The sequence below is a fragment of the Lathamus discolor genome, chromosome Z, assembly GCF_037157495.1.
Source record: "Lathamus discolor isolate bLatDis1 chromosome Z, bLatDis1.hap1, whole genome shotgun sequence".
Lineage (NCBI taxonomy): Eukaryota > Metazoa > Chordata > Aves > Psittaciformes > Psittacidae > Lathamus > Lathamus discolor.
Window position 1 is genome coordinate 67,571,278 of NC_088909.1, and position 12,418 is coordinate 67,583,695.

General features: G+C 35.6%; 1 protein-coding gene across 13 annotated transcripts in view; it reads right to left on the reverse strand.

Annotated features, from left to right (window-relative positions):
* Window positions 1-12,418, reverse strand: part of AOPEP (aminopeptidase O (putative)) — a 197,469-nt gene that overhangs the window by 183,327 nt on the left and 1,724 nt on the right. For 9 of the 13 annotated variants that reach the window (XR_010608594.1, XM_065661650.1, XM_065661649.1 and 6 more), the window contains 3 exons: window positions 11,782-11,862; window positions 5,222-5,344; window positions 1,836-2,795 (listed from right to left, as the gene is read on the reverse strand). Coding sequence is in view for 12 of the 13 variants with exons in the window: in XM_065661650.1 (XP_065517722.1) it covers window positions 1,836-2,641 (806 nt within the window). In the remaining variant the exon portion in view is untranslated. The remainder of the gene's footprint in view (window positions 1-1,835; window positions 2,796-5,221; window positions 5,345-11,781; window positions 11,863-12,418) is intronic. The other 4 variants (XM_065661653.1, XM_065661651.1, XM_065661655.1 and 1 more) reach the window with 4 other exon arrangements.

Consider the following 12,418-nt stretch of genomic DNA (forward strand, 5'->3'; position numbering starts at 1 on the left):
GCTCACATAATCTATTCTTCTATTTTATCCCTTTTCTATTACGTGGGCATAAAGGCTCTAAAAAGCATGTTATTACAAAAACCATGTTCTACGGCTAAAGAAAACCTTTCTTCTTGATCATTGATATAATTTCTAGTACCAAAAGCCCAAACAGGAAAATACTGAAATTCCATGTGTTCAGTTCCTCCAGTGAAAGCAGAACTGTGAGTTGCTATGCCAACATCAGGTTTGCATACACGTACCTCAACTTGACTAAACTCATCCCACACAGCACAACTGTAACCTTTCTTTTTTTTTATGTGTACTATAATACATCGTTGTTTAAAACAAATAAATTGGAAGTCTTTATAAAACAGTTCATAGGCTAAATTTCAAAACATTGTATTAGTGTTAAATTAGAAGAAGCATACTGGAAGTGGCCATACAATGTTCGTACTTCATTATTCACTTCACTTTCCTTTGAGTTTAGAATCATACAGGCTCCACTGGGAAAGGATTTGACATCTGCCTAAAAAAGCACCATATGCATAAATTGGAAAAATCTAAATAAATCCCCTATAAGAATATAAAGTAATATTACTTCCTCCATACATTATAAATGGACTTTATTTTTAGAAAGGGAAGGAAAAATATGACAGCGTTTTATACAGTGAGCTTCACCACTGTATTTATGGGTTCATCACATACAGAATTTGATTTTTTAAAATGTAGCAAGAAAGAGTCTAATGACTGTGATACAAAAACTTACTTTCTCACAGGCATCAGTTTCTGGAATACTCTACAAAAGACTAAAAATAAACCAGCTTGAGACTATTCGCTAACATCAGACTACCTGACCCACATCAAGCCATCTTTTCCTACTTCATTATTCATCTATGAAATTCCATGTGCTCGTGTACAACTGTACATTCCTGGTTTTAATGATGCTCATGGTTTAGTAGGAGAATTACCTAACTATCAGTTACACAATTAAAAGGCCTCATTTCCCTCCCTAACATGGATGCCATTGAGAAGATTCTCGATTTCTATTAGCGTAACTGAAATTAAAGGTAACCATGTATCTCTAGTTCGGAGATGAAAAGCAAGTACTCAATCAGACCAATTTCTTCCTCATCTCCCAACTCTGTTTCTGTTTTTTAGACATAACAAGGAACTAACATCCATTCAAATCCAGCTTTGCACATTATAGTAAAAAATTAGTTGTAGAAGAGTGGACTGTTTTATAGGACTGTCCCCTGTAAAGAGCTTATCTTAAAGATACAGCACTGTACAAATGCTAGATAAACTGCAAATTCTTCCTGCAGTTTCAGTTTGCAGTTCGTTTGCTATCATCAATATACTTTACATAATAGATAAAGATTTTAGAAGTCAATTATGAGAGACTAACAGAAAGAGACTGCATTTCTAAACTTATTACAATATTGGTAAAAGAACAGTTGTGAAGCAATTCTATTAAATATTATGTATACTGATCTTTATGTTATATGATCAGTTGTGTGTGCTAGTACGAAGTATTAAAGTAAAAATAACCTGTCATGCATACCTTCTCTTCCCCCAAGTGGTAACTCCTGCACACACTTACTCTAATATACAATTATTTCCTCCCGCTCAGAAAGAGTAAATGCAAATCACATAGACAGGCCTGAGGTCTGCAAGTCTGTTAGGGTTTCTTGAGTAGAGTTTGTTCTACAGCAACAGGATTCAAAATAAGAAAATGAGAACAGTGGAAGAGGATGCTCATCATCTTCACAGCTGCTCAGCATTACATGATTCTACATTCTTGCACCTATGTTTAAAACCATTGTGTGCAAAGCTTTTAGTTAAGAGTTACATACCTGCCACTCTGGTCTGTAGTCCATGTAACAGATCTTCCCTCTGGTTTGGTTTTGTACCATATTCTTATTGCATGAGGAAAGTCTGTTGGAGTCTGAACTCCTGATTTTCTTATCTCCAAGCTCCAAGTGCCAGTAGTAAACAGAAGCTCCCCACAGCCAGGTGCCTGGCTGCAGCGAGTAAAATAGTATAGCTGTTCCTTCCAGCAATCTGCAGGTAAAGTCACAAGTTCATGTACAATCTGATTCCTGAGATTTCCCAGCTCCTTCGAAACATCCGTTAGCTTGGCAGACCTTGTGAATTTTTCAATGCCTGACACAGCAGCAACATCTACCTCCTCAACCTTCAGGATGGATAAATCACAGCAGTCCAGTACCAGCAGAAAATCCTTGTTCCCATGATTCTGTATGTCACAGATGTCCTTTGAACTAGAAATCCCAGGAGCCTGTGCCTCGTTGCTATGGTTACCATTTTTATCAGAAGTGTCTTCTTCACCTTTACCACAGACAGCAAAATCATTATATTCCAGTTTCGGTGAACAGGCACTCACAGTTGTCACAGGTGTGTAGCAGGCTTCACATGCTGTCACTTTACAGGTTTCATCAAACTGTGACTGGCAGCATTCTTTGCTACTACTGCTGGTTTTCAGGTACTGGCTCCCAGTCTCAAAGAATAAAACTATGATGCCTTCAATAACTTTACTTTTAAAATCCACATCCAAGTCCAATACATAATGCCTCACAAGCATGTAATTTGTGTTGGCCATTAAGGGCAAATCATCCTTCATGGGGTCCAGCTGTGACTCCATTTTCTAGTCTACTGGGCAACAGTTTTACAAAGACTTAGACATTGCTTACATACAATGTCTCCATAAAGTGCAAGGAATTCAGCCTCCCAGTTTTAAAAATAATTTTGATTGCAGTATTGAAATGAAATGCAGTTCCTCCACTTCTCACATTCTACTAAAAAAAAAAAAATAAAATCATCAGGTAATTGTTTCACAACCATTTCAGAAATGCACTTTTAGATAGTAACTAGAAGTTTAACTTTTATTGCTAAAATTATAAACTAATTAATGAAAATATAAATAAATATAAAGAATAAAAGTAAAAAATCAAACTTATTAATAACCTAAAAGTTATTTAAAGGTTGCTTTTATTTAAAACAGTACAGCCAAAGGATGATTTTGTCTCCAAAGGATGACATCAAGGTAGTTGCTTCAGGATTTGCTGTCAAAAGCACTGGCTTTATTTTTCAGAGAAGATCCCAAATGAAAGTATTTCTAGACAGCTTTTAAAAACTGAAGGAAATAAAGTTTACTGCAAGCCTCCCGCTGACTCTCTTCAACCACAATGATCTTTTAGAACAGTTACACGGTTATGCAACATCTAATTTAATTTGTTACTGCACTGTTTAATGGTTGCCATATTTATTTCAAATGCATTACCTCAAAAGATAGGGATCATGTCACTACTGTGATTCCAAGCAACAAGAGTAAGCCTAAATCATCTCAAATGTGTTAAAGTTTTAAAGCAATAATATATACAATGCACAGTTTAATATACTTTCCACATTACAAATGCTCCCATATCAGCCCTTCCAGTAAATTACAAGAAAATGAGCCAATGAATGTTACTATGAGTGTGTTCCAAATATTCCTTTGAGATTGCTCATGAAGATTTTTCAAATTTATAATTAAATACTTAAGGTATATAATGACATTTTCATAGCTGGAAACTCATTAACACTTGAGGTAACAGCATCTTACAGAAAACAGAAGTCTTCCTACTGGAAAATATCTAGACACCTATAAATGCAAGTAAATAGTTTAACTTGTATTTAACACGTTTACTTAACATTAAGCAACAGGGCAGATTAAAAGGTGACAAACAGTGCCATACAAGTAAACTCAATCCAAATAAAAAACCCTCCGCAATTAACTGAAGCATCATCAAAAAAATAAATTCTATAAATACAAATCCTCTTTAAAACTATTATACCAAACATGAAATGCATGAGATTTTTAGAGACAATTGAAAACAAAGGCCAATAAGGCTAATAACCACACAGAGTGGACATTCATTTTCTACAGCTGAAATCCGTTTAGTGGTGATGACACATCTGATCGTGTTTACAAATGGAGCAACAGACAAGAGGAACACACTGAATTTTAATTCAGTTGTAACACTGTGTCTGTTTAATCTTCTCTCAAATCACCCAAACTTTAGACATCTCAGTAGGCGGTCTCCCTATCTCCAAGCACTGGTAAGTGAATTTTAATGGTTATTTTCAGATGTCTCAGCTTCTGAACCTCTGAAGAACTTTTTAGTGGAATAAATATTTTTAAGGAGTCTACAGAACGTCAGAACTGTAAAACAAAGAAGCTGACATGCTATTCTATTCTGACGGTATTGGGGACTCATGCAAGTGTCTTTGTATTCTTACACTTTATTTTGACAATTTTATTACTGATAGCAAAAAGCTGTGTCTTCTGTGCAAAGCACACTTAGAATCATAGACTAGTTAGGGCTGGAAAGGACCTCAAGATCATACAGTTCCAACCCCCCGCCATAGGCAGGGACACCTCACACTAAACCATCCCACACAAGGCTTCATCCAACCTGGCCTTGAACACCGCCAAGGATGGAGCACTCACAACCTCCCTGGGCAACCGATTCCAGTGCCTCACCACCCTAACAGGAAAGAATTTCCTCCTTATCTCCAATCTAAACTTCCCCTGTTTAAGTTACAAATGATTACTTGATTTCTTGACTAAAGCCTTACACTGGAAGTTGCCTCCTGTGAAGTGACGTGGTGTCTCAAGTAATTTGAGATAGTCTTCTTTAGAGCTCTTCTAAACTTTCAAATTAGAGACTAAAGACAGCACTCTGTGAATGGAAACATTTAGCTGTACAAAATACTGCTACGTATTAGTAGAGCACTCCTGCTACCTCACTTTCTAGGGTTCCACAATACTGACAAGGCATGGGACTCTCAGCTCTTGCCCACTCCTATTCATATTTGCCCAAATTAACTGTGCACACTTATCTAGTTTGCTGAATTTAAAATATTTAGAAGTCCACAGTATGACGCTAAATATTTGCACTGCTCAAAATACACCCCCAATCTTCATTAAAAGCAATAATTTTCACACAAATGGAGGGACCCATTTAAAATGTGTCCTGTATATGTCAACTAGAATTTTGGTAGGTCGCCCTTCAGCCATACCAAAATGTATTTTCATCAGCCAACTGTGTAGTTTCTGCCATATTTGGCCTTTATTACCCATGTAATCCAAACTCTAGATTCCTTGCAAATATTCTCAAAGTATATGTTTTTTTGGTTGGTTGGTTGGTTGATTTTTGTGTCGCCACTATTGCACACATACCTCATATATCTGACAGATTAATTATATTGTCTGGAAAAGTCCTCAGTGGAAGATTCTAGTTCTTTCTCTTGAGGTACGCCATCTCAAGGAGTATAAAACGTTCTCTTACTGGTTTATAAATACCTGTGCAGAAAGGAATTGTTCAGTTTCACTAGTCAGCATGATCCAGTTTTTAATAATATGCAATTACATATTCTTTCCTATAAACATTTTTCTCCCTCTAAGCTTCGCTAAATTCATGGTTCCTAAAGTTTTGGGTACAGAGGACCTCGCTATACTGTGGAAGCTCTGATTTGCTTCCCACCCCTTCCACCTCTCCAGTCACTCCACACAGCAGTTCAGAATAGGCAGATTATTAAAATAAAGTTTAAATTGTACTCTGCTCTTGTTGTTGTTGTTGAACTTAAACATTACATGAAAAGGTAAGGAGCAAATGAAGAACAGAAATACACCATTTTAAAGATGAGTCTACCAAAATATACTCCCATGAAACAGTGTTTTTTACATCTTTAACAGAAGTCTAGAATGTAGCTAAAATGCTAAGAGAACAAAGTATTACTCTTCTGCTCCAGGGTCAAGTTAAACAGAAATCTTCAAGATAGATTATATGGTTAGTAGCTGTCAGACTACACCACTGTCTCTAAAGTTGCTGGTTCATTTTCCATATAGAATTTAGTTTTAGTATTGCTCTAGTATTAGGGAGATCTTCCACACAGTATTCAGAGTGTGTGGAATACTTACAAATGTTAATTGTCTGTAATAATGAAGATGCCAAAGCAGTATTGCCTGCATTCACTGTTTTTTAAAAGAAAATTCTTTAAGAATCTTTTTACAGGCATCTTAAGCCACATTCTGCAAAGTATATGTATATTCTGCAAAGATACATTTTCAGAAGGTATTACAGATTTACACAGATAGTATCCAGTGCTTTTAATGGAGATTAGGCCACTAAATGTCTTCTCAGTAAGAGAGGGATGAGAAAAGCAGAGAGATGAACAGAAACCCAGATGCACAGTAAAGTCTAATTATTTAGTCACATCAATAACTCTAAAAAAACTGAAGCAAGATTACAAAAACTAAAATAGTATAGAAAAGACCAAGAGGAAATGGTCCTTAAATTAATGGTTACTTCAGTAATAAATTAAGAAAAATCCAAGGACAAAAATTATTCAAGCAGCACTAATATATCTCACAAAAAAAAAAAAAAAATCATTCCATACATAATTTTAGCAATGGAAGAGAGGAAGCATTGTGCTTGTTTCAGAGAGGAAATACAAAATAGAATCTCTAATGTGAACAGGAAAGAGCTTTACCAAAAGTTAACAATAATTTTTAAAAGTTTTTCAGATCATTAAATGTCTGTATTTGAATCCTGGAACCTCATTTCACCATGAGAACTCTTTTATTTGTAATCTTTTGACTATAACAAACTATGGTAAGAAAAAAAATATGACATGTTAGATTACTTTTTCTTTTGTTTAAACCAGCTTAAACAACAATGATAATCTTCTGTCACAGAGTTTCATGTAACTAAACCAAAACAACTTTAGGGTAAAATTAGTTAGGTTTTCCGGCACATCCACAATATATTCATGCAAAACATTAAAAATCACACATAGCACCACATTCATGGTGTGCTTTTATTATTTTCTTTGCAGATATTACTTACCCTAACTGAAAAGGTTTTCATAATTATATTCCAGAGGACTTAGTGTGCCCTCTTGTGTGTGGGCGATGTTACACCACTACGTATTATAACTTGGATGCGTACACAATAAAATCCTCTCTTTAAAATTATATTGGAAGTGATTATAAAATACAAACAACACACACATCCTTTAAACTGTTATTCTTACAACCTCAGACTCACATCAGACCAAAGTTTATAGAAGTACAATCAGTGCTATCACATTGTATTTTTCCAGATTTTTTTTTTAGAGTAAATATTAATGGAGCTACAAAATAGTTGCTTTATTGAAAAGAAATCTAATGGTAAAATGATGCTTTTTCCTTTTTTGAAAGCACACTGCACTAACAATACAGAAAAACAGTATACGGCTACTCAGAATTTAGAACAATCTAGTAGAAATAATTTAAGGCATGTATGCATTAAGAGCTAGAAAGATGATTAAAATGTTTCATTTGGGCCCAAAACCATGTCACATAAAAATTAACTTGAGATGAGATGAACAGATGCATTGCATTCAACAGCACTGCTTATTTTATGACATTAAAACACATGGATAAATGGCTGTGTTTCAGACAAGACAGGTTATCTACTTTTCCTTCAGGCTGTGCTTGGCTTATGAAATATTGGATCACAATCACCCTGAGAGAATGTCTCAGTTTTATCCAAGAAGAAAAGACAGGAATGAAAAGAATGAGCTGCTTATTTGGTCACTGACATAGACAGCCTTTTTAGTATCATGAAAAAAAGTAAAAGATCAAGACTGTTAATCACTATATACCCAACCTCTGTACCAATGAAACAGATGAAACAGGAATCACATTAAAGCAAACTAAAAATCAAGTGAAAAGAACATTAAAAGACATGCTAAAATTTATAAAACAATAATGCACTTCAACCAAAGAGGATAAAAATTACGGCAGAATGTAACACCAGAGATTAAAGGCTTGGGGTTTTGCTTTGGGGGTTTTGTTTCGTTTGGGGTTTTTTTGGTTGCTTGGTTGGTTTTGTTTTGCTTTGTTTTTTTTTTTTTTGGGGGGGGGGAGGGGTGTTGGTGGTGGTTTGGATGTTTTGTTTGCATTTGTTTGGTTTTGTAATTTCTTAAGAGGATTATTGCGAAAACCCTTAACAGGACAAAAAGATACACATGCATATATATTGTTGCATTTATTTAAAAGCTAGGCACCTATATCTTTGCTTTCAACCAGTGCTGTTACTTCAACAATGTTGTAAAAAACATGCTGATATTCTGTATGAAGTTTAGCACCTACACATAAACTGTCATTGGTCCAACATGACTAAATTAGTGGGAAACAGAAAGTGCATGTGCAATCACAGAAGCAAAATGTGTTAATGGCATGTACAGGAGATGCATTAGAAAACGAAAAAAAGAAAAAAGTGTAGTTGTGTAACAATCAAACATGCTTATAAACCCCATGCTCTCTTCTTTATTTGAACTGTGATGTCTTTTCATAAATATGTGGTAATTTGGGGAGTTTAACTCAAAAGGCTGTAAATAATGATTTTATTTACCATTGCATTTGACTAAATGCAACTTGTGTCTTTTCTTCAATCAAGTCCTCCCCTAAATATGTACAAAAATACTATAATTATCCCAACAATTTGTTTTCTATTGCAAATACTGAAGTAAAGCTTATCAAAATCCTAACTGAAATCAACAGCGGCTGCAATGTTATGCAAATTTGCAAGTCAAGCCTAGGTATACAAAGGCAGGATTCTTCCTTGGTTTTTTTCAGACTAATTGAATACAGACTCAGATGAAGTGTAACAAACTTGACTCCCAAACAGGGTATGATTATGGAGCTAATAATTCAGGCTAGCACTTGTCATTCAACATTTTTCTCACTTTCACTGGGAGAGAGGAGTTGGAGTATGAAAGATATAAAGAGAACTGGGGGTTTTAAACAAAAGGAACTGCCAATGCTAACTACACAGAAACTGAAAGTTTTGCCTATGTATTCGTACCGCAAGTATTTTTTGAACAGTAATGTAAGGTATGATGTGTTCTTACTAAAGTGGTTTAAATACCTCTGAAGTGTCTTCCAGAGAATCAAAAGCTACTGGTTTATATTCTGTCACGCAAATCTCAAAACATGCAGATACCATTTGGTTTATTTTGTGGACCAGCTACCTAATACACTCTTACACCTGATCTTCTATTCATTCTGCATTTCCTTTCATTCAAGTTAAGGAATAAACTGTAATTATGGTGTTCACGTAACACAAGAAACATACGAGCTCAACTGCTGTAGCAGTATCTTTGCTGTACACCTTGGAAGCTCTCTCTATGTATCTAAGCTTTGTATATGCAAATACTACATCTTTTACTACTGCTTCCTGAATATGCTGTTCTGAGACAGCATTCCTTGGATGACAAATTTCTCAACTTATCTTACACACATTATCAAGGTGTTATCATCACAGAGAAGATACTAGAGCCATTATTTCTAACATCTTTTTTGAGATACTCCTCTTACAAAACACAGAATCGTAGAATGGTTTTGGTTGGAAGGGACTTTAAGATCATCCAGTTCCAACCCCCTGCCATGGGCAGGGACACCTCACACCAGACCAGGTTGCTCAAGGACCCCTTCAGTCTGGCCTTGAACATTGCCAGGGATGGGGCATCCCAGCTTCTCTGGGTGAAGAATTTCTTCCTTGTCTTTGCAATATTTTCTTCCAATTTCTTTCCATTGTCTTCTGCAATATTTGTTTCTACATTTTGTCCACAATATGAGTATCTAGTGGGTTGGGGTTTTGGGGAGGTTTTGGTTTGTTGTTTTTGGTTTTGGGTTTTTTTTTGAAAGTAATGTATTTCACCTTTAGAAAAGGAGGTTCATATCTGGATTCTAAGCATGAAAACAAATTAGTAACTGTAATGCTACCACATATTCTCAATGGTCATTTTACAAACACTTTTGTGTCATACTTCTTCTACACAAAAGGATGTAACAAATTACTAGTGCATTTTAAAAATACAACCTCACATTCAATGCATCTTCCTTACCAAATGTATTTCATAAGCCATAAAAACATAAGGCAAGCTAATTGTTTGGTTGTATGTTTGAATATTTTAGAAGACAGATGTTTGCAAAAGAATAAACAATAATAGCAGATGGTAGCCAACATGAATAGAGTCACTCTTGATCATCTATGCATAACAGAGTTGCATAAAAGCCACACAGAATGGGAAATAGAGAAGTGATCCTTCAGGGAAGGATATTTGTATAACATTGCTTTTCCACTTAATACAGAAAGCATTGGCCTGAATTAGAATCATATGCCTTTGAAAGCAAACCTGAGAAAAGAGCTTCCAGGCAAAATAAAACACAGTTGCAAAGTAGACAAGATTAGAGAATAAACTTCCTAAAAATATCTAGAGGGGAAAAAAAGTGGTTTTTTGTGGTAAGAAATACATAGTAATGCACAGTTTTGGCTGTCACAATTAAAAGGAAAATTAGACAGGAGAAAGAAAGAATTTGGAAACATAATCCCATCCTACATGGGAAAGTGGAGAAAAAAAAAAAACAAACAGGCATCTGAACTGCCCTGGGAATATCCTCATTACAAATAGTAAATTAGGAAAGTGAGGATAACTATTACACAAACTAGTCTAGTTAAACCTGTAAACAGCTTATTAAAAAATAGAATGATCAATTATGGTGCTTGATAAAGAGCTTCCATTATTCCAGGAAGCTGTTATTTTCAGTTCCTAACAACCATCTATGCCAGCCTAATTCCACTCTAACACCAGTAATCTACATGAGAAAATCAGAAAACCATCTGAATTTGTTGGGAGGTCCAGCACAGACACTACTAGGTGGAAGCAAATGAAAGGCTTCCAAGCTTCAAAAAAAATCCCCAAATCCTTGAAAAAGAGAGAAGATATCTTGTCATAAGAGATCACTCCATAGCACAGTGGCACAAGCTAGAAATGTACTATCCAGAATGCACTGAATCTACTCCCTTTCAATTTAATCTACACACTTTATTTCACTGCACTCCAGCTAGATCAGCCAGTGGCAGATTGTCTTATATTGTTAACGCACAACAGTGAGAGGCATGCACAACAGTGAGAGGCACGCACAAAATGTAGTTGCCCAAGACATGTCTTCCTGTCAAAATGCAGAATTATGCCAAACATGCTCTTTCATAAGCATACGCAAAATACCTCTTATTTCAGAGCACAACTGTAGTTGCTTCTTCTCATGAATTTCCAGACTCTCAGGAAACAAAACTGAATGAGAGGGCTGTATGAGGGAAGATCAAGAGACACGATCTCCAACCAAACCAGGCAGTCACAATTCTGTATTTGATGTCTGCCAAGCCCTGGAAAATTCCCAACTTAAAGCTGCTTCAAAAAGTTTAACATATTAACTGGTTAATGCCTTAAAAAACATACCAGTAGTTTTTATTGTGCAAAATCAGAGTTGCACAAACTTATTCACACACACTGACAAAAGTAGCAGGCATTAATCCCAAGACAGAGGCCATTTCTGTCACAGATCTTCTATTTTTCAGACAGTACACAAACTCACTCACTGAAATAAAAGCCAACTAATTAAATGGAAATTTACATAAATTGAGTTTCGTAGAAGACTGTCAGACAAACCCTACCAATTCATGATAGGTCTTTTTGAAGATATTTCTCCAGGCTGCCAGTTCTGCCAGAATCATCCCCTTTGAAGAACAGTCAAGAGAGACAGATATCCCAATGCGCAAGTCACTCCAGCCCACAGCCTGGCACATTGGTAATGTGCGCAGCCAGACTGGTTAACTTAAGCTAATATTCTGGGCTGCAAACAAGGATCTCTGAAGAACAGGCACCAACTTGTTTGTATTATGTACTCACTATATTCATAAAAGTGTAGAAGTGTTTCATCAACACAGACGTTCCCTCTATGCCACTGGTCAAGATCCTGATGCTGCACACCTAGAAAACAGCAGCTTTTTATCCCCAAGCACAAGGCAGTGCAAAATAAAGCCATGTCTGATTTCTCTCCAGCTAAACATTTTGCTTCGTCTGTACATAAAAGCTAACTCAACTGCTTTCAACATGCAGGCGTGAGAATTATAACCTACAACGCTTTCCACTAAGCATTTAAAGAAATTAGAAAATGAAAGGAAAAAGAAAAAAAAGATTTGGACAAACACTCTTTTATTAAGAGGCTTATAACTAATTCCCTTTAAACTGCTTTCAAAGGAAACTTCTTCCAAATCCATTTCTATAAATTTTTAACATGTTGCAGGACACTGAGATCTTACAAAAGAATTCAGTTTTGAACATTGGCACCAATAGTAATTTTATGCTTTAAATATCAAATAATATGTATACGTAATTGTCAGGAATTACAAATTTAATTTTATTCCACAGACAACACAAATAGCTAAGCCATCTTAAGCCTTTTCAAGGCAGGAATGAGTTCTCTATAAACGAAAGTAAGCCTTAAAAATATTATCAGGAACATTTGCTACTGTTAAACTACTGT